At 45.7% G+C, this 27,448-nt stretch overlaps 1 protein-coding gene across 1 annotated transcript in view; it reads left to right on the top strand.

Moving 5' to 3' along the window:
- Positions 1-27,448, top strand: part of MCF2L (MCF.2 cell line derived transforming sequence like) — an 828,274-nt gene that overhangs the window by 14,661 nt on the left and 786,165 nt on the right. The window contains exon 2 of the mRNA XM_069204968.1: positions 21,363-21,543. Coding sequence (XP_069061069.1) covers positions 21,381-21,543 — 163 coding nt within the window. The 5' untranslated portion in view covers positions 21,363-21,380. The remainder of the gene's footprint in view (positions 1-21,362; positions 21,544-27,448) is intronic.

Raw genomic sequence — 27,448 nt, 5'->3', positions numbered from 1 at the left:
GGAAGTCCCTACAATAATTTTCGAATGTACGTACATGTTCCCCATGAAAAAGATCAGCGATCGTTAGACAAACCCCCTCCCTCCACTTATCAAAAGGTCCTGGAGTAACCTCCTGGGGAAAGGCTGCCTTCTAGTGGATTGGGGTGTGGGGTGAGGGAAAGGTCATAAGACTATAGGTGCTTGTCACCGAGTCCCACACATTGAGGGTAGTAGCCGTGGGGGTGCTGAGGTAAGCATTTTTCGGGCGGTCGCCCTTGGGTTTCCACAGCACATCCCACAATGTCCACCCCGGCACTGCCATATCCATGTGCAGCCACAACTTGTAGCCCCCGTCTTAGGACTTTACATCTTTTTCATGTATAAGACTCAGTTCATGGGGGGAGATACTAGGGAGAGGGTTGAGGGGGTTGCGCCTCGGGGGAAGGTGAGCCCCTTGCCTTCTCGTGTTCTAGCCTCAGACTGTATATATTACACTATAGGAAATGGGACATATAGGGGGTCATTACGACCTCGGCGGTCTTTTTCCAAGACCGCTGAGGGACTGCTGTGCGGAAGACCGCCTGTGCAGGCGGTTTGCCGCTTGGAGTATTATGACTGTTGGCTGCTCTCCGTCGTTATTCCGACAGAGAGCCGCAACAGCCATACTTGCGGGCGGCGGGGAAGTGGAGGTTGCTCCACCTCCACCGCCATGCCAACAGAACACCGCCCAGCGAATCACGTCCTGTGATTCGCCATGGCGGTGTTCTGTTGGCGGTGTGGTGTCGGCGGAGCTGCCCCCATGGCTTCCGTCCCCTCCCGGAGGATTGACAGACCAGGTAAGTTGATCGTCCGTTGGGGAAGGGGGTGGGGGGGGTTGTTGTGTGTTGTGTGCGTGCATGGGGGTGTGCATGTGTGTGTATGTAGAGGGGGTGAGTGAGTGCGTGTATGCTTGCGGGGGTGTTGTGTGTATGGGAATGAGTGCGTGTATGTCTGTGGGTATGTCTGTATGGATGTGTGCATGTATGTTTGAATGTGGGTGTGCGTGTCTGAATGTGTGTGTGGCCGTAGGCATGTATGTCGGGGTGTGTGCGTGTGTGTGTTGGTGGTGCCTGCATGTGTGTCGGGTGTGTGTGAGAAATGTTATGTTGGGGGTCGGGGTGGGGACGGGGGCCCTGCCACCATTGGGAGGTGGCAGGGGTGGTGGGGGGTGTAGGGGAGGGAGTCGGGTGGGGGTGGGGGGTGGGGGAGACCCCATTCAGTGCCAGGGAAGGAATTGCCTGGAACTGATAGTGCTTACCGTCATGGATTTCATGGCGGTTGAAACCGCTGGAAATCCACGGCGGTAAGCCGGGTCCAAATACCACTGGCGTTATACTGACGGCCGCCGGGCTGGAGACCCAGGTCTCCAGCCCGGCGGGCGGGACGAAGAACCGGCAGTTGACCATGGCGGTAACCGCCATGGTCATAATACGCCATGGTAAGACCGCCAACCTGTTGGCGGTCTTACTGCCGGTTCTCCGCCATCCGCCAGGGTTGTAATGACCCCCATAGTTTGGTTGTTTGTATTGTGGGTTTGTCTTTCTCTTTTTCTTCTTCTTACTTTTATTTCTTTTCTTGTTTCTGTTTCTGGAAGTGCTTTTACAGAGGTCAGTGCATTGGCGCATACTCCGGTGGCAATGTTTGAGTTATGTTTGGACTGAAGCCCTTCCTCTGTTGAATATTGACATGATTACCATTAAGGCGAGGGGGGGCTAACGCATTTGGTATTTTGCTGGAGTATATTTATGCTTTGAATTGTTTTTTTCACTGTTTTCTTCACTGATAAATGTTAATAAAAACAGTTTAACAAAAAAAAAAAGAAAACGATAATAAACAATGTTTATTATCCTTTTCTTTTAACCCTTTCCCTGCCATGGACGTAAGGGTTACGTCCGTGGCTGCGGTGCTGAGGCACCACAGACGTAACCATTACGTCCCGGTACCGGCCCTCGGGGGAAGCGCAGAAACCATTAGACACCAGAGATTTTTTTTTTAATACTTACACATAAGGGGAACGGCTCCTTAGGCAAGGACCGCACCCAGGGAGCTAAATTATTTTTAAGCCATTTCTGCCCCCCGTGGTGGCAGATCGGCCTAATATAATTAGGCCGATCTGCCACCACGGGGGGCAGAAAACCCCTAGACACAAGGGATAATTTTTTATTTTTTATTTCTTTCTTTTTTTTATATGTGGGGAGCGACCCCTTAGGCAAGGGTCGCTCACCTGGGGGGCCAAATTATTTTTAGGCCATTTCTGCCGCCCCCCCCTGGAGGCAGATCATCCTAATATAGTTATGCCGATCTGCCCCCGAGGGGAGGCAGAAACCACTAGACATCAGGGATTTTTTTTTATACTTACGCATAAGGGGAGTGGCCCCGGGGACAGATCAGCCTATTATAATTAGGCCGATGTAGACACCAGGGATTTATATATATTTTTTAATTTACTTTGTTCTTATGTATGGGGAGCAACCCATTAGGCAAGGGTCGCTCCGCTGGGGGGCAAATTGCATTTCAGCCATTTATGCCCCCCTTAGGGGCAGATCGGCCTATTTTTGTTAGGTCAATCTGCTCCCAAGGGGGTCAGAAACCACTAGACACCAGAGATTTTTATTTTTTTGCATCAATTTCACCCAAGGGGAGTGACCCCTTAGGCAAGGGTAGCTCCCCTGGGGGAGGGGGAGGAATTTATTTTAGGCCATTTCTGCTCCCCTTGGGAGCAGATCAGCCTATTTCTTTCAGGCCAATCTGCCCCTGGGGGGGCAGAAACCACTTAGGCACCAGGGTTTAGTGTGTATGTGTGTTTTGTTTAGGGGGGCAGCCCCTTGGGCAAGGGTTATTCCTCATGGGAGCACATTACTGTTGTCCATATCTGCCCCCCTTGGGAGCAGATCAGCCTATTTCTGGAAGGCCCATCTACCCCCCCAGGGGGGCAGAAAGCCCACCAGAGACCTGGGAAGATTTATTTTTCAAAATAAGAGTGTGGGGGTATGGCAATACCCCCACCTCAAATAAATGGGGCCTAAGTTGTTCTGCCCACCAGTGGGAAGATTGGGCAATTACCCCTGATCCACACTCCGGGGGGGGGGCAGAAAGTCTACTAGATGCCAGGGACTTTAAAAAAACAAAAAATAGTGGGGTCGTGGCTACCAACCAGTATGGGCCTGGTTATGCCTCCACCCCGACTGAAGGGGGTAACAGTCTTTCAGCTCTCCCCTGCACAATAAAACATCTTATCCCACGGCAAGCAAGACTACATTAGATTATTTTGGGTTTTGGTTTTACATTTGGGCCATGAGAGCTTGGCTAACTCTCAAAATCGTCCCACTTACAATGGTGTGGGCTGTATTTTTGGACTTTGGGATGCTGCCATGGGGAAAAATCCACAAGACCTAGACACATCTGAATACTAAACATCTGGTTGATTCCAGGGTGGTGTGCTTCACATGCACCCACACCATTTTCTTACCCACAATGCCCTGCAAAGCTCCAACTTTGCTGGAAATCACACAGGTTTCCCACTTTTTTGTGATGGAACCTTCCGGAATCTGTAGGAATCCACAAAATTCCTACCACCCAGCATTGTCTCATCTATACCGATAAAAATTCTGCTGCACTTGTCAGCCTAAAAATTTTTTTTTTCAAACTGCCCTTTTGGACCCGCTTTGGTTCAAAAGGGAATGTTCGGTGGTATGAAATTTGTCCCGGTGTGGTGATCCCACTCAGAAATGTGGGAAAAATGTGATTTTGTTTTTAGCTAAATTTGAGGTTTGCTGAGGATTCAGGGTAAGAAAACATTGGGGGATCCACGCAAGTCACACCTCCCTGGACTCCCTCGGGTGTCTAGTTTTCAGAAATGTCTGGGTTTGGTAGGTTTCCCTACATGGCTGCTGAGCCCAGGACCAAAAACAAGTAATTTTGTATTTGATAATTGTGATGTGTCCAGATAGTGTTTTGGGGCCTCTCCTTTCGCGGGCACTAGGCCTACCCACACAAGTGAGGTACCATTTTTATTGGGTGACGTAGGGAAACGATGGGTGGAAGGAAATTTGTGGCTCCTCTCAGATTCCAGAGCTTTCTGTCACCGAAATGTGAGGAAAAAGTGTTTTTTGGCCAAATTTTGAGGTTTGCAAAGGATTCTGGGTAACAGAACATTGTGAGAGCCCCATAAGTCATTCCATCTTGGATTCCCCTAGGCGTCTAGTTTTAAAAAATGTGCAGGTTTGGTAGGTTTCCCTTGGTGCCGGCTGAGCTAGAGGGCAAAATCCACAGCTAGGCACTTTGCAAAAAACAGCTCTGTTTTCTTTGGGAAAATGTGATGTGTCCACGTTGGGGTTTGGGGCATTTCCTGTCACGGGCGCTAGGCCTACCCACACAAGTGAGGTACCATTTTTATTGGGAGACTTGGGGAAACGCTGGGTGGAAGGAAATTTGTGGCTCCTCTCAGATTCCAGACCTTTCTGTCACCGAAATGTGAGGAAAAAGTATTTTTTGGGCCACATTTTGAAGTTTGCATAGGATTCTGGGTAACAGAACCTGGTGAGAGCCCCACAAGTCAGCCCCTCATGGATTCCCCTAGGTGTCTAGTTTAAACAAATGTGCAGGTTTGGTAGGTTTCCCTAGGTGCCGGCTGATCTAGAGGCCAAAAGTCACAGCTAGGCATTTTGCAGAAAACAGCAATGTTTTCTTTGGGAAAATGTGATGTGTCCACATTGTGTTTTGGGGCAATTCCTGTTGCGGGCGCTAGGCCTACCCACACAAGTGAGGTACAATTTTTATCGAGAGACTTGGGGGAACGCTGGGTGGAAGGAAATTTGTGGCTCCTCTCAGATTCCAGAACTTTCCGTCACCAAAATGTGAGGAAAAAGTGTTTTTTGGCCAAATGTTGAGGTTTGCAAAGGATTATGGGTAACAAAACCTGGTGAGAGCCCCACAAGTCACCCCATCTTGGATTACCCTACGTGTTTAGTTTAAAAAAATGCGCATATTTGGTAGGTTTCCCTAGGTGCCGGCTGAGCTAGAGGTAAAAATCTACAGCTAGGCACTTTGCAAAAAACACGTCAGATTTTATTGTAAAAATGTGATGTGTCCATGTTGCGTTTCCTGTCGTGAGCATTAGGCCTACCCATGCAAGTGAGGTACCATTTTTATAGGGAGACTAGGGGGAACACAGAATAGTAAAACAAGTTTTATTGCCCCTTGGCTTTCTCTACATTTTTTCCTTCCAAATGTAAGACAGTGTGTAAAAAAGACGTCTATTTGAGGAATGCCCTGTAATTCACATGCTAGTATGGGCACCCCGGAATTCAGAGATGTGCAAATAACCACTGCTTCTCCACACCTTATCTTGTGCCCATTTCGGAAATGCAAAGGTTTTCTTGATACCTATTTTTCACTCTTTATATTTCAGCAAATGAATTGCTGTAAACCCATTGCAAGGTGCAGCTCATTTATTGGCTCTGGGTACCTAGGGTTTCTGATAAACCTACGAGCCCTATATATCCCTGCAATCAGAAGAGTCCAGCAGACGTAACGGTATATTGCTTTCAAAAACCTGACATCGCAGGAAAAAGTTACAGAGTAAAACATGGAGAAAAATAGCTGTTTTTTTACCTCAATTGCAATATTTTTTTTATTTCAGCTGTTATTTTCTGTAGGACACCCTTGTAGGATCTACACAAAATTACCCCTTGCTGAATTCAGAAGTTTGTCTTCTTTTCAGAAATGTTTAGCTTTCTGGGATCTAGCATTGGTTTCACACATATTTCTGTCTCTAACTGGAAGGAGGCTGAAAGCACACACAATAGTAAAAATACCAGTAAAATACAAAAACTGTGTTGAAAAATTGTTTTTTTTTATTCAATTCTGCCTGTTCCTGAAAGCTGGGAAGATGCAGATTTTAGCACCGCAAAACCTTTGTTGATGCCATTTTCAGGGGAAAAAAAACAAAAGCCTTCTGCAGCCCTTTGCTCCCATGTTTTTGAAAAAAGTGAAATGTTCGCTGTATTTTGGCTAATTTCTAGGTCTCCTTCAGGGGGACCCACAGAGTCTGGGTACCTCATTAATCCCTAGGATGTTGAAAAAAAAAGGACGCAAATTTGGCATGGATAGCTTATGTGGACAAAAAGTTATGAGGGCCTAAGCACAAATTTCCCCAAACAACCCAAAAAAAGGCTTGACACCTGAGGGGGAAAAGGCCTGGCAGTGAAGGGTTTAAAGGTTTTGCAGCTGCTGCTGCTGACAGGGGTTTGGGGGGTGCAACGCTCCTCCACCCCTATGTAGGAGACGCCCCTGCTCTTATCACTTCTTTACCAATGACACCTAAATCTTTCACTCCTTCGCTGTCAGTTGATATTCTTACTCCGGCATGTTACTGTTTTGCTACCACCAAGCTCTGAATTATCTTTCGTTCTGTTATGCCCTTCTGCTCTAAAAGAGAGGCAATTTATATTCACGCCCATATAAGCCCCAATCTATCAACACTCTAACAACTCCACTCTTTTCTGTCTTTGAAACTCTTTCTCCTACCTCATATGTCATAAGCATTGGTGTGTTGTACATCTCACACACAGATTCATTTACAGCGGTCATGGTCCTGCTTTTCATTATCAGAAAAAATTCACCCACACCTCCCGGCACAGCTACTACTCTCATTAACTCTCTTGTATGAGTATATTAGAATATGTCAACAGCCTAATCACCTCAGTACATTCATTAACCCCTTCTCTTCTCTCCCACCTGCTCACATCCCACCTACTTCCACCTTAAAAACAAGGAACAGAGACCAGTTGAATCGTCTCACAAAGGTGTTCACCTCTATGGAGCGGTGGCTAGTACCCTTTGAAAGTGGTGGGGCAAGTGAAGTTCCCCACCGCTTCCCCCCCAAAAAAAACACCCCTTCCTTCCAAAACCCCAAACTAAACCACCCCTCCCTCCAAAAGCCCAAACCATAACACTAAGTACAAACCAACACTACACTTACATGCATTACATACATACATGCATTACACACATGCATGCATTACACACACACACTCACATGCACTACACATTTAAAATAAACAACAGTACTTACCCATGGGTTTTGCATCCTTCTCGTGCTCTTCTCCTTCGTCAATGCCAGAAGATCTTCCCTAACCAATCCAGACGCTGCTCTCATGCTGTTAACCAGCGTGAGAGAAGCACTTGGATTGGGTGGAGCATCCTGGCTGGAGGCCTGTGCTGGGTCTCCACCCAGTTGTCTTAAAACAGGTGAATGGAGACCTTCAAAAGGCACTTGTCACTTTGGCCAGCAGAAAACAGCCAGCCAAGGTGACGTGCACTTTGAAGCATCCTGTCAGCCCTGCTCCTGTCCTCTGCTGCCAACCGACTGCACAGGACACGCCCATCATGTCTCTCGACTGGGGCACGCTGCGTACGTAAAAATAAAATGGCAATGAAAGCTTGTCATTGCCATTTTATTTTTGCCTGTGTGGCTTGCAGCGGGTGGGGGGTAATGCTCCCCCGCCCTCAAAAAGAAACCACTGCTGCTCCTCTCCTCTCTCTGTTTTACAGAGAACCTTTCCAAGTACACCCCTCCTGGACCAAGCACTCTGGCCATCTTCACCTTCACCTTTCACATTTCCAAAGCAGCCTTGAACTCGATCCCAGTTCCACTTACTTTAGCTACTTGGCCCCCACTAATGCAAATACACTTCCCCTGGAACTCATTTTATCACCCCCCATAAACACCATATCTTACTGCCATGAAAACTTACATCCTAGAGTCTGAATCCCCATGGTGAATTTGAACCTGGCACCATCTCCCTCTCCCATTAAATCTCACTTGGATTTTCCAATTTTTTAATCCACCAGTAGTACTTACTTTTGTATGTTTGTCTTTTTCTGTAATGCACTTACCACAAATCTCTACAACCAACTGCTGTACTCATGATCTTCAAATATTAGGGGTTCAGCTCAAAAGGCTGGTGATCCGAGACTATGTTAAATAAATAATTACTATTTTATTAAAAAAGCGGGCTCATTCTGGATCTCTCATTCTTTTAATTTGTACCTTAATGGCACTTCAGAGCTTCACCTGCCAGTGAGAGGTGAGGATGGGCTGGGAGCATCAAGGACCAGTGAGGGTTGGATTTTTAATAATGTATATCACTGAACAGCCTGTTGCTAGTACTAATTAGACGTCTTGATGGGTGCCTGTAATAGGCAAAGGTCCTTGACTGACGCGATGTCACGTGACAGAAAAAGTGAGTGCTACCCGAGTGCTCAAAGGAAAGGAAGGACCTTGAATTAGGGACTATCTTGGTGACAGGTTCCTGTGCATGTCTTCCTTGGTGCCCTTCCATGTCATCAATGGTTCGGGGAAGGTAGGTCCTTGTGTGGGAATGGGTCCTCTGCTAAAACTGAATGAAAAAAAGATATTCTCTAATGAATTTAAAGAAATATGGTGCATGTAGTAAACTTTACATGCCGGAGCACTAGTCATCTTTTGAAGCAGAGGTCTCCATCATTGTTCTCCAAGAACCAAATCCATGCTAAACGAGCAGGATATTTAAATGGAATTAATTTGCATAGAGTGATCCTAAATGGGAACAATTTATTCTATCTAGTGGTTATTCAGAAAATGTGGGGTGACTCCAGTCCCCTTGGAGCAACATTGGACATCCCAAACTCTAGTAGGGACTGGTTAGCCTTCCAAGGCTATGGTCCTGTTATAGTTATTAGCGTGCAAGCAAAAGCTCAGAAGCATGAATCATGCACTGTGTTTTACTACCCTGGTATTTTCTTGCATCACAGTTGTGAATCTGCCTCATGCATAAATTTGGAAGTTTGAGTGAAGGCAGGATCAGTTTATCCCTTCTGAAGTGACATATGTTCCTAGATACGAATTGCATAGACTGAAGAAGAGTGGGTGGTGATTGCAGGGTGGGACTACAAAGCCTGCCTTTTGGGGTCCAGCTAGAGGTACCAAATATTTTAGTTATGGGGTGTGTCCTGTAAATTGTCTCAACCCCTCCTCAGGAGAGATCCAGGACATGCACTGGAACCTCTCACTTTCTGCCCTTGATGACCTGCTCAATAGGTTTTGCGTAATGGAGGACTGGGGCAGGAGCAGGCAATGGCATGACAACAAAGTGTCTCACTGAGGTAGTCCCTCATTTTAGAGATGTCTAGGAAGCTCCCCCCTGGAAGAGTTTTAGAGCACAAACGTTTTAAACAATGTTTACCATGGGGACTCTCAAACATTTTGTCCTTTGAGAGAGGCTAAGGGTGATCATATATGAGGACACTAGAGGGGACTATAATGGAATTGCCTTACTTGAGGCATCTGTGGCCTTCATCTCTCCACGGGGAATAGACTCCTATCACATTTCTAACTCTGTAGAGGCAGGTAGAGCTGAGGCTGGTCCTCCCATCAAGGACCCTGGATTACTTTCCGCTCACCATAGGCTGGACTGGAAATGTCCTGGTTACTTACTGGTAATCTTCATTACTCTGAGTCCAAGTCTTTTATGATAAAGTCCTTATCTGTGAGATTATATCTCCATCCTACAGGACCTGTTCCACAGCTGACAATGAAAATCATCCCAATATGGCTGCCAGTAGGCAGTTAGAAAATGGAGGATCTATTGCATCACAGCCTGCACATTTACAAGCTTCCCAAAAAGAAGCCAACCAACTACAAAATCAATCTCACTCTCTGGACGGGAGGATTGGAAAAATAGAACTGTATCAGAGAAGAGTTGGACTCGGAATAATGAGGAATACCTGTAAGTAACCAGGGCATTACCTCCTTGTGTATCTTCCCCGATGCATGCGATACCTGCAAGATAATTTCCAGGACAGAATTAGATTGATTTTTGAAACACTACAATTACACCAAATGAATGAAACAAAACCAACTATTTAATAAAGGTGAATATTCATATCCCTTGTGAAAATTATAAGTCTGATAAGACACAATCCCCAAAAGAAGTAGAAAAACCTCCTCCCAACCGAACCCTGTAATGGAAAGGAAAGTGTGAGGAGATTGCTGTGTAGCAGCACAACAAATGTCGCTTATGAAGGCTCCTCGAAAAGAAGCTCAGGAGGCTGAAACCCCTCGAGTGGATCTACCTTCAATGACAGATGGAAGAGGGCTCTTGACAACTCATAACACATAATGATAGTAGACTTGATCCATCTAGATAGACTTGATGTGGAATGGCCAGACCCCTTATTTAGCAACCCAAAGGTGACAAATAATGCTTCCACTTCGCAAAAAGGAGCTGTTCCGACTAAATAAATAGAAAGGGCCCTATGCAAGTCCAAAGTATGAAGAGCCTCTTCCTCAGCCAAGGAGAGCTTTGGAAAAAAACACAGGAAGAACTATATCCCGAGAACAATGAAAGGAGGATGGGACCTTGGCAATGTAGGAAAACTTGGACACAGGAACACCTTGTCTGGGGGAAAACGAATGAAAGGGAAAACTGAAAGTAATGCACCCATTTCCCCAACCCAATGCTCTGAACAAACAGCCACCAAAAACAACATCGTTTATGTCCAAGTTCCAAGTTTATTGACAAATCGAACATCATAATTAATCATCAAGCAATTCATAAAACATACACAAATAAAGCACAAATCAATACAACACTGATAAAAATAATTAAAAACTCTACAATCATAAAATACATTTAAAAAAAATAAATTAATATCACTAAGCCAGCAGAACACTGCTCATCGGACTGCAATTAAAGAAAACCATTCCATGTCACTGAAACATATGCATTGAAAATCCCTTAGGTAGAAATGGTTGTTGTTAATTAAGTGGACAATTTATTTCTAATAGACCATGCAGAATAAATGAATTTAGCTACTGCATTCAACACCACTCTGTTAGAATCGCCTTTTCAAATTCTAAAAGAATTAGTATGGTGTGACTCCCCAGTAAATGACACAGAGGGACAATCCACCTGGCCTTTGGTCTACAATATATTGAGCAAAAAAAGCAGACGTTCCTCTGTCTCATGGGATAACGTGCCTTACTGGCACAAAGTGGACCTTGACTGCTAAGGAGCCCATTTTGCTAACAACACATCTGTCAGCAAGGTACCATACCTAAACTGTAAGTAAAGTGAGCGTACATGCACTGGATGAATAAAGTTTAAAAAATCCTCAGTGCTGGGTACACTCTTGTGTAATAGAAAACAACGTGTGCAGCTGCCTGTACAACTAGACAATTCATTCTGAGCAATAGCTCTCTCCCTGGTTCTAGCTTGAACAACAGTAGCCACAGCGACCGTGATAGAAAAAGGCTCTTCCCAAAAATTACCTAGTCCGAGGTAATAGAGGGATTTTTTTAGCATAGACTAGTCACTTGATCTTATTAGAGCTGATTAAGGAAATCAACAATGCGCTGTCCCTAGGGCTGTAATTCCTCAATGCTCCATACACAGACCCAATAAAGAAACATATTTAATTAGCCTAATACAGGAACAGGTTTAAGATCAAGGTCCAATCTATTGGAACTAGTGGGGAAACTCTTCCCATGTCTGTAAGAGCTCTTATGAAACTGTTCTCACTTGTCCCCAGAGAGCCCGTGGAACAATGACCCTATAACTCTGCTCCATAAAAGCTGCACCCCTCGGTTGGGCTTTATAAATTTCCATGGCTGGAAAAATTGGATACAAAGGTGCCTTCTTAGAAAATCTAACAATGGCCACATCTCTGTGGGTTTGCAAGAATAAGCTTTTGGAGATCTGTGGGGCCCATGATCCCGAGACAGATAGACAGATCCCCTGGTATTCAAATTTCTTAAGACTTTCTAGCACTTCCTGTCCCAGACTAGTGGTTCCCATCCCCATCTTACTCTTACCATAAGCCTTCTGCTTGGTTTTTAGTGTCTTCATTTCAAAGTTGTGCACATGCAAAACAGAGTGAATCTGTCATCAAGGGTTTGCAAACCAGCCCTGCTTTAAGCAAGCAGAAGAGTGTCATCTGCAAAGAAGAGGACAGGAATATTCTGACTTGCTAGCATAGGGGAATCATTAGCACAGTTGATCCAGAAGTTAACACAGTTATTGACGTACTGAAGGAAAAGAGAGGGAGTCATAACACAACCTTGTTGGACACCATTATCAATAGCAATTTCCTAGGTTAATTTGCCTTTTCCACAACAGCGAACCTTGGCAAAGTTCTCCTCATGTAGGTACACAATGATATTTAACAGATGATGAAGGATTTCCAGCCCATGCTGAACCTCTCAGAGTTTATTCCCAGGACCACTTCAAAAGCAGCTTGGAGATCAATAAACGCCAGAAAAACGGCTCCTCCCAGCGTCCACAGTCTTCTACTTAGTCATAAAAAAGTGGAAGACCTGGTCAATGGAGACGGATTTAGTCTATTAGTCTCTCCAGGACGTTTGCAAAAGATCTTTTGTAAGTTATTGAGGAGACTAATTGGGAGATAATTAGACAAAATGTTTGGGTTTCTTTTTTTGAAACCCGGAACAATCTCTGCCCCGTTCCATGAGGCAGGAATCTCTGCACCGGTCAAAATGACATTAGAGACAGTAATAATGTGGTGGACCCAGATACTTTGATTAGATTTAAAAAGGTCCTCTGGTATCTTGTCCCAGTCGGGTGCCTTGCCTGTCTTCTAGGAGAAGACCTTTGCAGCTATTTCAGCTAGGGCAAAAACAACTGGTTGAAGAATAGACTCAGGAGGACAAACAAAGTCTCCCTCGCTACTCTTAGGAATCGAGTCAGTTTCTTGTGAATGGGAATACAAATTCCCAAAATGTATAAACCATTCGCATGGCAGAATAGATGTCTCTGCTGGCTTAGGTATAGTCCCACTCCCTTGTCTCACTAACCACCAATATTTCCTTGCATCATTATTAGCAGAAGCCTATAAAAGAACTTCCCATTTGTTCCTTTCCCAGTTTACCTTAGCTTGATTTATAGCAAATTGATATATTGCTCTACAGTCCCTAATCTCAAGCCTTACCCCCTTTTTATGTTGCTTTAAGGAGACTGTCCTTTGCCTCTTTGCACTTTTGAGAGAACCAACCAGCCTGGTTCGACTTATCAGAGGCCTTCCTAAAATTCTTAAGATTTTAAGACCAGAAAATAACTTTCCATGCTCAGTGACGATCACGTCCTTATGTTTATTAGGTTTTAAACATTGCCACCATATGGGAAGCAACATCAGTGTACATGCTTGCCAGCACCTCAGGGGAAGAACACACAGCTTCCCACTTCACATTCCTAGGGTTATTGGTGGACTAAGATCTGGCCGTGGGCTGAGACAGAAATTGAAGTGCACAGGGAATTAGGTCCTTTGCAATTAGGATTAAAGAATTATGGTCAATCTTGTCCCTCTCTAGGACTTTCATGTCCTTCATCAACTGACATAACCTAAGGTCTGAAAATAGGGAAACATCCTTTATGCCGACTTTTTTATAACGAAGTCCTGGTTAACGAAAGCGAAACAACGCTTTCTTTAACCACGACTTCGTTATTTTGTGCCTTAACCACGCATGTCCTGAACAACGAACATGCATGGTTAAGGTACAAACAAGGGAGTCGGCTGAGGAGGACGATGCAGATGACGAGGCGACGACTCAGGTAAGTGGGGGGTTTTAGGTTTTGGGGAGGGGGATCGGGGGTTTTAGGTTTTGGGGTGGGGTTGGGTGGTGGGGCGTTTTTGGTTTTGGGGAGGGGGTGAGGGGTCGGGGGTTTTAGGTTTTGGGGTGGGGTTGGGGAGTTTTAGGTTTTGGGGAGGGGAGGGGAGGGGATGGGGGGTCGGGGTTTTAGGTTTTGGGGTGGGTTGGGGGGTGGGGCGTTTTAGGTTTTGGGGAGGGGGGTCGGGGTTTTAGGTTTTGGGGTGGGGTTGGGGGGGTGGGGCGTTTTAGGTTTTGGGGAGGGGGTGGGGGGTCGGGGTTTTAGGTTTTTGGGTGGGGTTGGGGGGTGGGGTGAGGCATGCAGGATCAATGGGTGCCTGTTACTAATGACTTTACCAGGAATGCCTTTACAACGAAATATCGTTGTTAAGGCATTCGTGGTAAAGGCATTAGTAGTAAGAACGAGGTCGGTGTTCCGACCTCGTTGTTTAGGCACCCGTTGTTTTGTCAGTCGGCGTTCCGTCGTACAACCCTGAAAATAATATAGTCGTTATGACTGTTGGCATATGAGGGATATCAGACGGTGAGCAGCCCTTGCAGGTCTCCAAGCCAAATGCTAAGATAAGGCCAACCATTTGGACGGTAGGCCATGAGAGGTGTTGTCTCGCTGGAGATGCTAGCACAGGGATACCCCATTCTAGGCCTTCATTGTGGTACAAGTCCTGTGTGATTCCATACAGTTTGTAAGTTAAATTCATGTCACCTGCCAAGATAACATGATGGGACTAAGAATACAAGGTTAGGGTCTCATCGAAGCGATAGAGAGTTGGAGACCCCTTCGAAATTGCCAGAGCTGCAGTTGTAGATATTAATCAGTAAAAGAGGGGTTCCCTTAGTAAGACTAATGATTAGCATTTGCATATCTAATGACGCAATATGGAATGTTGCAACACAATATGTCAGCATATTATTCACCCACATATGCAAACCCGCCCGAAGGGCATCCTAAAAGCAACTTCTGAAAATGCTATTGATTGCCTATGTTTCCTGAAAAAGACAAATCTCATGAAAGTCTATTAGTTAGAACCATTCTAGATCTTCTAATTTTGGGTTTATCTCAGCAATGTTCCAGCTAATGATAGCTGTGGTGTTTTGTGCTGAGATCAGCGGGAAAGAGCAGAATGTTTATGTGTGCTGGGCAGGCAACAATGCACCGGCCTGGGCTACAGTGGTTGGTGGTCGCAAAACATCAGCATGGGTTGTAAACGGAGACTCTAGAGTTGGCCCAGAAACGGTGGGTACCAGACTATGTGAAGCCATGCATGGTCTGTGCCATTACCCAAGAGAGGAAGCTCAAATGTTCAGGTGCAACAGATTGGAATAAAGTGTGTCAATAATTTGAGGTATACCAATTCCAATGTTTCTAATGGGGAAAGAAAGAACCTGTAGGACCAAAGGTAGATCCCAAGGTGGAACCCGGGAATGCACAGAAAGATGTTGGAGGAAACAACTCTGCAATAGGTGAGAAACTAAAGGAGCTACTGCTGCCGTAACTTCACCTCTAAAACCCTGAATTGCCGCCTATTGAAACCAAATAGTGGAGACTGCCATAGCCAACCTGAAGCCATACTGCAAGAAATTTAAAATCTGAACTGGATCACAAAGGGAAGCCTGAAAACCTGTGCCTAGGTACCATTTTTTAAACATCTGCCAATGTCGAGTGTATGACTTTTGTGTAGAAGACCTCCAGGACTAGTGAATGGCTTCTGCTACCTCCAAAGAACATACTTTGCTCACAAGCTTCAGCTCAGCAGCCAAACCCTTTGATTCAACTGACTGAGAGAATTGAGGGTGATTCAACGGGGATGGCTGGAGAAGAAAAATCCATGGTGGAGCCACAGTCATTGCCATCAACACTGGAAACCAAGGTCTCCAAACCCACTTCTGAACAACCAAGAAAACCTGGCCCTGGTCCTCCCAAATCTTTTGTAACACCCAAAGATTCAGAGGGATGGGGGCAACAATAAAGAAGACCCTGGGCCACCTCACTGAGAGTGCATCCATTGCTCAGGCCTCTCTGATGGGAACTAGAAATCAAAACGGAAGCAGGAGTGCATTGGCTCATGTCGGAAATAAGTCTAACCATGGATAGCTGAACTTGGAACAAATCTGATGAAAGACTGTGTATGAAAGACCGAGGGATACCAAACCTCCTGCTCAGCTGGTCTGCATGTCCATTCTCCCTCCCCGAAGAAATACTGCTTTCAGAGATTTGAGATTGAACTCTGCTCATGCACAAATCTCCCTGGAAAGGAGATAGAGGGGAAGAACTCCCGCCCACCAGGTGGTTCATATTTGGCACCACTACTTTATTGTCCGATTGAATGCTTACTGGATGATGCTTGATCTGAGGAAGAAAGGTTAATAAAGCTGTCCTGACTCTGGCCAGCTACCCTCAGTTGGATGTGGACCAAGCCTCCTAATGTTTGCCCTGGGTTGTAGAGGACCCCAGCACTGCCCCCTACACCAGCATGCTGGCATCTGTTGCTATTACCATCGGAGTGGACTGTTTCAACTGATGTCCCCTGGCCAGACTTTCAAGTTTGAGCCACCACTGGAGATCCAATGAAGCCTGTTGCATGATTGGAATCCGGGTTTCCTAATCCTGAGACTGAATATTCCAGCGAGACCACACATGACGTACTAAGGGGTACAGATGAAGGCTACTCCAGGGAACTATGCATAATGTTGATGCCATGTCGCCCTAACTCCACAACCACAATCTTGCTGAAGCTTGGGGTCAGTGCAACAAGTCCTTCAGATAAGAGATAAGTTTTTGCCCCTTGTCCAGAGTGAAGCACTTCCCCCTTGTCCATGCAGAAAACAGCCCCGATGAACTAAAGTTGGAGAACCGGTTGAAGGTGGGTCTTATCAGCATTGATAAGAAACCCAGAATCTTCAACTGCACATTTCTTGGACATCATTCTCCACCTTACAAAAAGAAGAACTGATTAACCAGTCATCAAAATATGAAAACAAATGGACATACCAAGAATGTACAATATCCACCAACAGAGCAAAAATATTTATAAAAACCATTGGTGCTGAGGTCAATTCAAATGGAAGAACTTGAAACTGAAAATGTTGGAGACCCACAGAAAACAGAAGAAACCGTTGGTGAGATGGAAAAATTGGAAGCTGGAGGTAAACATCCCTCGAATCCAAAGACAACAGATAATTCCTTTGTTCTAGTAGGGGAAATATACTTTGAGGTGTTGTAATTTTGAAGGGGTGATGATTAAGTAATTTTTTGAGCTCCTTAAGATCCAGTATTGGATGAAAATCACTCAAGGGTTTTAGTACCACAAACAGAATGGAATAATAACCCTTGCCCTGATCATGCTGTGGTATTAGACAAAATAGACTTTTGTGCCTTCAGGGCCTGGACTCCTTACAAGAGCACATGGCGTCTCTTCAAATCTCGAGGAAGAGGAGTTGGCTGAAAGTGGTCTGAAGGTAGATCTGTAAACTTCAGGTGATAACCCTCTGACACCAAAGTAACCACCCATTGGTATGATACTTTCAATCCAGATATCCGCAAAGAAAAACAGCCATGAAACTTTTCTTGTATATTTGATCATCTGATTGTATCACTTTGTGCTGCTGTTAGACCTGACAGCCTTACGGTGGTCTACCCCACAACTTTTTGCCTGCTTCTGACAATTTTCCGACCTTGTTATTGCTGGTTTTTAGCACTGTGTGCGCTTTACCCCTGTTATCAGGCTAAAGTGCTTGTGCTCTCTCTTCCCTAAAAAATGGTAACACTGGACATTCCCAACTGGCATATTTAATTTACATATAAGTCCCCAGTAACGGGCACTACATGTGCCCAAAGCCTGTAAATTAAATTCTACTAGTGAGTCTGCAGCTCTGACTGTGCCACCCACTTCAGTAGCCCTTTAAACTGGACTTAGGCCTGCCATTGCAGAGTTTTTGTGTGCAGTTTTTATGCCATTTCGACCTGGCAAGTTAACCCTTGTGCCAGGCCCAAACCTTTCTTTTTAATACATACGAGTCACCCGTAGTAGGCCCTGGACAGCCCCAAGGGCAGGATGGAGTGTTTCTAAAGAGTTGGAAATATCCTTTTAAGTTGTACATATCCAGGTAGTAAAAAACTATTACATTTGTTTTTCACAAGTGCAAGGCCTATCTCTCCTATAGGATAAAATTGGGATTGTCTTATTACATTTCATAAACGTAATTTCCAATCTGGAAGAAATAAATTTGTCAACAGTGGTGTCTCTGGACTCACAATTTAAAATCACAACTGAGGGTGGAGTCATATTTTAAATTGCAGTTCTGAAAATGCCACATTTAGAAAGTTGGTGCCTACTGCTTGTCTCCCATATACGTCTGGTGTGGGGTGACTGCTGGGCTTGTGCATTCCCTCTAGACAGTCACACACAAAGGAAGCTTAGTTGTAACTGAGGGCCATCCACAACCTGATGAGCCATCTTGCGCAGGATGGGTGGGTAGTGACTGACACAATTGAATGGTCAGTGTCCTGCCACACACTAAGGGCTGCATATCCCCCTGTAGTAAGTCTGGAGCCAGGGCAGGGAGGGAGGACCTATGTGCACTTCAAAGATTTTTCTTTGAAGTCTCCCCCACTTCAAAGGCACAACTGGGTATACGTGCTGGACCTCTGACACCATCATCCAAGTACGCTTCTGGATCTGTGGATTCTCTTCCAGGAAGAAGGACTGCTGTGCTGCTACAAGGATTGTCACTCTGCTGATCTGCTACTCTGCTGGACTTGTGCTTTGGTAAGCCGACTTGCTGCCTGCCGCTCTCCTGCATGGGAGTGAGAAGGACTGGACCTGCATCTCTACAACCCAGAATGCCTCCAAGGGCCAGATGACTGGTCTCCTGTTTTCCTAATTTCTCAGGGGCACAAAAGACTTCATCTCATCCTCCTACGGTGCATAGACTATGCTTGCTGCAAGCCTTACCCTTCCAAATGGCGCCAACCCAGTCCTGGACCCTTGGAAGTGGGTAGAAAGTGTTGCTTTAACCGAAACCCATGCATCCTCATCAGGAGCAGCGCATCTTTGCCTTTGCATGAGTCGCAACTAGCACATCCTCTTCATTGCGTGTATTGGACCCGGCACACCACCGTCGGAACTGGTGCTTCTTTTTCAGAATTGACGCATCCCCTACTAGGCAGGAGCAGCCTATCAACGCATCCAGAACCAGTGCATCGCACTTGGATCCAACGTATAGCCACAGTTGCCTAGAGAAACTTGAGGCATCTCTCCACTGAGTGGCCAGTAACTAGGGGTGCGCGGGGTGCTCTGCTACGCTGGCGGAGCTAACAGAGATTTTTGGAACTCCGCGCTCAGCTCGGAGCGCCGAATTATCTAAAAAACTCTGCTAGCCCCCCGGCGCAAACGCAGACAGTCAGCACCTGTGCTGTGCACCCATAACTGGGCTGCAGCATGCATCGGAGCACAGAGGGAGGCAGCCACTGCGGAGAAAGACTCATCTCCGTTGGACGACGAGGAGAGGAGGCCCCCGGGAAGACCCAGGTAAGTCCTTGCCTCTTACTCTCTTTTCGTTGTTTATGCACACTGGTGCACAAACAAGGACTGACATGGCAGCTTAAGCTGCCTCAGGCCTTGGCCTGAATTCAAGCCAGGGCCGTAGGCAGTGAAAACTGCCATTTCAGGCCTCTTGTGCACCAGCCTATCCTGTGTGCAATGGACACAGGGCAGGCCAGTGCACAACGGGCCAGGCAGCTTTCAATACCTCTGGCTCTGACCTGAATTCTGGCCAGGGCCGTAGGCAATGAATGAAAGCTGCTGTTTCAGGCCTCTTGTACACCAGCCTGTCCTGTGTGCAGTGCACAAAGGACAGACCGGTGCACAAGAGGCCTGAAACAGCTGCTTTCACTGCCAAGGCCCTATCCTGAATGCGCCTAATCTCGGAAGCACTAAGCAGGGTCGGCACTGGTCAGCTTAGCGCTTACAAGATCGTGCGCATTCAGGGTCCGCCAATCACGTAGCTCCATAACTATTTTTTTTAAACGCAGCGGAATTCCGCTGAGTCGGACTCCGTCAACTCCACAAAGGCCTGCTCGTAACTGACACATCGCTTTGGATGCACAACACATCTTCAGTGACAGTGATGTATCCCGGATCAAGGTTCTCTTGTTCAGCAGACCCAAGTGGGTCCCAGTATCCGGCCCTTGCTACACTGCGGTTAGCCTGAGCTTCTGACTTTGCCCCCGTCCAACACAACTAGATATCCCACTTAAGTGCTTTCTGCTTCTAAGCACTATTTTGCATTTATTCTTTAATTTTCATATCTAGACTTCTACTTATTGGATTTTTGTCATTTTGTTCTTGATTTATTTATTAAATTAACCTGTTTTTCTTACCTGGTGTGGATTATCTGTGTGTGTGTCTTCTCTGTTTTACTGTTTGAAGTGTTGCACAAGTACTTTACACATTGCCTCTTAAGTTAAGCCTGACTGCTCTGTGCTAAGCTACTAGAGGGTGAGCACAGGTTAACCTAGGGTGTGTTTGTGACTTACCTTTACTAGGTTTGTGGTTCCTGCTGGGACAGGATGCATATCTAGATGGGCTCATTTGTAACTCTGCCACTGGCGACTCACTTGTTTCACAGAAAACCTGGCAGTGCTTGTTTTTTTCTGTTTTCTCTCCCTTGCCCTGGGGACTTACTTTCGCTGAAATCCATCCATATTAAGGTACTATTTATTATTAAAGATATATTGAAGTAAGAAGATTACTGCTGAGTCTTTCCAAGTTTAGCTCTGTTCCCAACAGAAAGATCCATTGATTATTTTGCTTTACTGACAATTCCTAACTGACTAAGGGACACCCAAGGCTGGAGAACTCACTGGGTGGGATATAGTTCGGGGCAACCCTTGCTTCATACAACCAAAAAACTATCAGGCTTCATACAACCAAAAAACTATCAGGCTTCATCTGGAGCTGTGGATGGACAGAGATGGACACGTTACTTACCATGCGTTTCCCTTTCAATTTGTGTGGCATACTGACTTTAAAGATTCCTTTCAGACAGGGCTGGGCTTGAATCAAAAGTAGCCCTGACAAACGTTTATACTGCACATAAGGAGTGAGCACAGCGAGCGAGCCTGACCACTTCAAATGGGGTTTGTCGGGGTGGCTCTCCCTGCAAGAAACTTTTGAAAACAAAATCCAAGTATGGTGTGTTTTACAACAAAGTTTTCATGATAGAGCCTTGTCTAATCATTAAATGCATAGATGGATGGGGATTGGAGATATCCCTGCATGCCTCAAATAATGAATGAATTAATAACTGGATGGGTGAAGAATGGGTGGATGAACTAATCCATTAATGGAGCTAGTTAATAAAGACTTTTAGCTGCATGGAGCAAATTGTCTCAAAACACAGGCCATGGGTGGGTGCTCTGGTTTCATTTTAACTTTTGCAATAACGTTTTAACAGTAGCTCCATTTCCTTCATCATTACATGAGAACATTGTAAAATACATCACTTCTGGGCCTGCGCTGACAAAAGCAAAATGTTACACTAATATTTATTCTGTATTAACACCCTCGGCCACCTACGCCTGTGCCACCCTGGGTGAAATTCAAGTTTCCAACTGATGCCCACAAACCTGAAATACAATAACCTACATGTTTATAGTTTTTTTTTCTTTTCATCGCAGGAAGCTTGGGCAGGGTTCATGTCTGAGTGTTGGAGGATTCTCCTGTGCAAAGAAACTGAGAGCTGTGGCTGCTTCACTACGAAAAGTAGATCCTGTGATGATGAAGAGAATGACCATCAGATTGTGGTCTCGGATATCCTTCAGCTCGTCACAGACCAGGAGCTGGAATCAAGCACACAAGGTACAGCCTTGAGTTCTTTTAGGTTCTGTAAACATCCGCCATAGACATTGGTTTGGACTAGTCTGAGTGCAAAGCAGGAGGTTGTGTAAAGAATTCTTCATCACGTTATCAGGTTATTTGGATACGGCTGCCAGTGTTTTTTTAATACTGATACGCCTTTAAAATACAAGAATATTTATCCCTATGACCAGACAGCTTTACAATAAAAAGTAAGCTCGGTCTGCTGCATAAGTCTATTTGTGCTGCCAATCTCATTTGAGATTTTGGAGTACGCTGCAAAGATTTCAGGCCAGAGTTGGGCCTACCGACAGTGAACAGGCAGGTATCCAGTCACAATGGGTGCAAAAATCATAAGGGTTTGCTTCTGCAATTTGAAGCTGGCGAAACGTTGTGCAAACAGGGGAGGCAAATAGTGAACATGTGGTGTTTGATTATATTTTTAAATCGAGTAAAATATAGGAACGGGTTATTCCCCAACGCAAGGTAGTAAATGCATAATTAGGTCCAAGTACTACACCTTTTAATTTGCTAACCCTGTGCAACTAATTGCACATTAGCAGGTGTGTAATATGCACAGGATTGTTGCAGGCTGATGATGAATGGTGTATCTGAGCTGTAAAACACTGGAATAGATGAAATGGCAGCCTTCAGTTAATTGTTTAGGTTTTTGGAGAAAATATCTAGTGAATGTACAAGTGTTTCTGGCTTAAAAAGCTGCTGCAAAGATTGTTTTTGTTGCCAGAAAAACCCTTCAGTCCTGCATCTCCATAAGTGCATTTCGTACAGATTGTATTGGGAGTGAACACTGTGATCATTGTCTGCTGCTTGTGGTAATATAAAAGGAACTGTCGTCTAATATACGTAAAAAAAAAGCAAATGCTTGTTCATAACGATCTCCTTTTGTTTTAGTTGTTTCACTTTTCATGAATGCAGGTAGCATTTATGAATGTCTGTGTTTATGTTTACTAATACTAGCACAATAAGGCCAGACTTATGAACTTTTCTTATGCATTTTCCACTGCAGCTTTTGTCCTTCATTTGTATGTTGCTTTTCTCCTCTACTCCGACCATGATCAATGTTTGGGTGGATAAATGTATGCTTTGACCCTATGGACGAGAACAGAGTTGAAAGAGATGGTAATTTATAAGGGTGTTCGAGTCACTGTTCAAGCCCTCGTCGTGCATCAAGCGGACAGCTGCGTCAGCCCTGAAAATGGAATTTTGATGTAGTTGTTTACAGACTGCAGAGTGAGGCCCCGGGAGCTGCGTCATAGATCTCATTGATGGGGTAGGCCTTTAAAATTCCACGGATGCTGTCTTGACCATCACATGCAATTTTAAACCTGCAACCAAAAAAGTCCCCTAGTTTCACAGCACGAAGGACCTCAGTTAGACTTTTTTTTAAACAAATGTGTTGTAATCCATTATATTGTTAATTCTGTTACTGCCTCCAGTGAGCCTTGGCATTCCTTCCTATTTTGTGTAAAATAGGAATTAACTTGGAACTGCAGCGTTTTCAAGACGTTTTATGGCTTTTCTTGATGCTTAGTTACCATGGCTTTCCTGTGTGGAAATACATTGCATTAAAATGTGCACAAGTTTTAAATGTGCAGTTAATGATAGATCCGATGCACTCTAAATGAGTACCCTGAGACCTGAAAGAGCTAACTTAGGGCAAAAAGGGCCTAGTCATTGCTACCGTGTAGGGAGAGCGATCTTCCTTATAACGTGGAAGTATATACTGTCCTTTTCCACTTCCAGGTTTTTACCTGTCTATTGGCCACGTGAGTTATCAAGACGCCACTTTCTTTAATGAATGTTTTATTAATTTCATAGCCAGGAAACAAACAGTACAAACCTGCCCCCCCTGCTCACCACCCATGGTCCTCAGAGTAACTCTACACTCCCCACACCAGATATGAAGACACCAGCACAAATGATCTCACTCCACTATGATGAACCATTAGGCCCTACCTTGTTCCAGTATTCCATACGGCATGAATCAACACAATAGATGTAATACGCTTCACCTTAGAACCAGCCTTGACCCCACAGGCCCAACCCCCACCCTTACGTTTCATCCATTAATTATATCTATGGGCCACACACCTTCTCAAATTTCCGGGTGGGCTCCGCGAGACCGATACACCAGCTGTTCCTACTGCCTTCACGGGTCTATGGTAAAGCACCAGTCCTTCACCACCGGGGATGCTCCCTTACCCCAGTTTCGGATTATGTCCTGCTTGCCAACGTCCAGCGTCACATTGCAAAACAGACTTGTAATTTGTCTAGTGATTGTTCTCCCCATATACCCAGTTTGAGAGTGGCTCAGGGAAAGTCCCAGCCCTAGCAACTGTGTTTGAGTATACTCGTAGGAATGGGCATTCCCACAGGGTGTGCACTAGTGTGCCTCGCTGCTCACATTCCCTGAGGCATCTGTCACTGTCAATCCTGCTCATCGTCAGCAAGCATGTTCTGATATAATATGCTCTAAGGAATATCTTTAGCTGTACCAGCCTAAATCCTGCCCTTATCGATGACCACATGCCTCCTCCTAGGGGTCATTCCTTGAGTCTCCCCAGGTTCATTCTAATTTATTTCTGAGTGTTGTAGGGGGAGGTAGACAGTTGTTGAGCAGTGCGACATATATCTGTGACACCACATGCTTGTGTAAAGGGGTCCCCAAAAACCTCTTCTCTAACGGTGTTTCCTCCTCTATCTCAAACATATTGCCTATGCAGGCCTCCAGTATATGCCTCATCTGGATGAAACAAAAAACTTGGTCCCCCCCCACATCGTATTGTTTCTGAAGCTCCTGGAAGAGTATTACCTTCCTATCCCTCCACTCCACAAGGAACCCCTCCGCCAGAGCCGCCCACAAAGCAGCCTTCAGCAATTATCACCTTCACATCAAGGAAGCAAAGAGAGCACCCATCACAGCCTGCATCGATACAGCAGCCAACCACATGAAATAACTTTTCCAAATTGTCAAGGAATTCTCCAACCCGGCAACCACAGAGAACACAATCCAGCCCTCCCAAGAATTTTGCAACACTCTCTCTCGGACTTCTTCCACAGCAAACCTGCCACCATCTGCAACAACTTCGACCCCCAACCCACTTCGGCCAATCAGCGCACACAAGTTGAATGATCACCACATGGTCTCCAATCGCCCCACAGACCAACTGGGCCATCATGTCATCCATCCACTCTGGGGCATCCTCTAACCCCTGTCCCCACCCTCTTTTCAACCTCGGAACCAACAAAATCAGCACAGAACTCACCAGCATCATCAACACCTACATAACACCATCAGCCTTCCCGGACCGATGTCAACACGCAGAGCTCAGACCCCTCCTAAAGAAACCCTCCTCTGCCCCAGTGAACTCAAAAATTATCGACCAATCTCCTTGCTCTCTTACCCTGGCAAAGTACTCAAGAAGGCCATTAACCAACAGCTCACCAAATACTAGGAGCAAAGCCACCTGTTTGATGCCTCTCAATCAGGATTCTGTGCCATCCACAGCATGGAGATCATGCTGATCACTGCCACAAACAACATCAGAACTGTGGTGAGACTGTAGCCCTGATCCTTCTCGACCTCTCTGCAGCATTCAACACCATATCCCACAACACCCTCAGCAACAGACTCCACATCGGCATACAGCAAAATGACCCCAAGTGGATCACCTCCTTCCTTACAGGACACACACAAAGCATCCAGCTGCCTTCCTTCACCTCTGAATCCAAGAACACCATAAGCGTTGAACCCCAAGGGTCTTCCCTCAGCCTCACTTTGTTGAACACCTACATGACCCCCCTCGCAGACATCATCAGGTCCCATGGTCTCAACATAATTTCCTATGCAGATGATACTCAACTAATTCTCTTGCTCACCAAAGACTCCTACACCACCAGAATAAACTTCAGCGATGCTATAACCAATGTAGCCAACTGGATGAGGGGCAAAAGCTTTAAACCCAACTCTAACAAGTCAGAAGTACTGATCTTTGGGGAAAAGACATCCATATGGAACCAGAGCTGGTGGCCAGCAGAACTGGGACCTACACCTGTGCCAATAGACCATGCATGCAACCTAGGCATCATCCTTGACAGCAAACTGACGATGAAATGACATGTCAAAACAATTGCCTCCTCCTGCTCCCACACCCTTCGTATTCTCCGCATAATCTTAAGATGGATCCCAGTCAACACCAGAAAGACCATCACTCACGCCTTCGTGACCAGTCGCCTCAACAGCGCACTTCATGCCAGCATCTCCTCCCAGCTTCTCAGTAGATTCCAGACCTAAAAAAAAGTTGCAGCCAGACTCACCCTGGAGCTCCCCGAACAGACTCACATCACCCCCACCTGAGAAACCTCCACTGGCTCCCCATCCAGAAGAGATGTCAGTTCAATCCTCACACACGCCTACAAAGCCCTACACGATCAAGGACCGGCCAATATCAACCACCAACTCAACTTCTATCTACCTGCAAGACTGCTGTGCTCCTCCTTAGTAGCCCTTGCGCACACCCAAATCCATTGTAGCCACAGCTGAGGCTGCTCCTTCTCCTACAATGTCACCAAGATCTGGAATGACCAGCTTCTCCACCTTCCAACAACACCATCCCTGGCAGACTTCAGAAAGAAACTCAAAGCCTGGCTTTTCGAAAGAGACCCTATAGCCCAAGTGCCCAGATATGACAGTGCTGTGCTCCACGAATGACTGATTGATTGATTGAAAGATGGGATAAAGCCTGTCCTCTGCACGATCGCTAACAAGTATGGTCACTCCACAGAATCAAAGACATTTGTACATTTGGGGATAGAAAAACGGCCGGCTCCCACACCTGCTTCAGCCATGCCAAGCAACCGAATAGCCTCCTCAGATTATGCCTTGTTGCTGTATGCAGCATAAAGCCAGATTGATTTGGATCGATCATCATGTCCACCACTCCCCATCAGACGATAGGTCAGTACTTTGGCCAAGACCTTAGTTTCAATATTCAGCAAGGTGATCAGCCCATCCACAGCGCACTGCTCTCTTGGTTTTCTCTCTTTATGGATATGCACTATGATAGCCTGTCGACAATCCCTAGGGAGCACTCCTTCTTCCTTTGCTGCATCTAGTGCAGCCTTGAGTGTCCCGTAATTCTAGACATCATTCGTTTATTATTCTTGGCCAGATATCCATTAGGACCTGGAGCTTTCTGACTACACACCTAGGTGATCGCCTCAGAGATCTGCATTTCTGTGATCTCCACCTCCAGGCTGAGTGGCTCCACAGCTACCAGGCAGGGCACCTGGAGGTTTCTCGGGAAATCAGCCAGATCCACACTGGCATGCCTTGGCTTTGATAGGTACAGACTATTGAGATGGGCGGCAAACACCCGAGCAATGCCCACAGCTGTGGTTTCCAGGGTCCCATCCGGGTCGTACACTCTATGTATCCACCTATGTTCCTCCTCTCTTTGAGCCAACCAAGCCAATGGCTTCCTTACTTGTTACCCACTTCGTATTGGCGAGCCTGCTTACTTCAGTAGAGTGTCCCTGCTTTGTGAGTGTCCAGGGCCTTATATTCCCATCTGAGGGCCTTGATACGTCTAATCGTCACCTCAGTGGGGGCGGCTATATAATCAGCCTGCCAATTGCTCTTCCAGTTCCCTCAAGTCTCTCACAGTCCTTCTGTTTTCCATCTGTCTCGGCTTTCAACTGGCTCCTTATTATTATTGATTTATTGACCTCCCACAGGGTTGTGTTAAGAATTAACAGACCCAGAATTTCCCCAGAGACAATTCCCCGTTTCCTGAAGAATATGCTTCTGTGCATTCCAATCATTCAGATCCCAAGCATCCAATCCCCACCTCTGGCTGTGTAGAGGGGACCGAAGTGTGGTCATGAT

The sequence above is a fragment of the Pleurodeles waltl genome, chromosome 8, assembly GCF_031143425.1.
Source record: "Pleurodeles waltl isolate 20211129_DDA chromosome 8, aPleWal1.hap1.20221129, whole genome shotgun sequence".
In the NCBI taxonomy this organism is placed as follows: Eukaryota; Metazoa; Chordata; class Amphibia; order Caudata; family Salamandridae; genus Pleurodeles; species Pleurodeles waltl.
The sequence above is the reverse complement of the archived record's forward strand: the minus strand, read 5'-3'. Positions and strand labels throughout refer to the sequence as shown.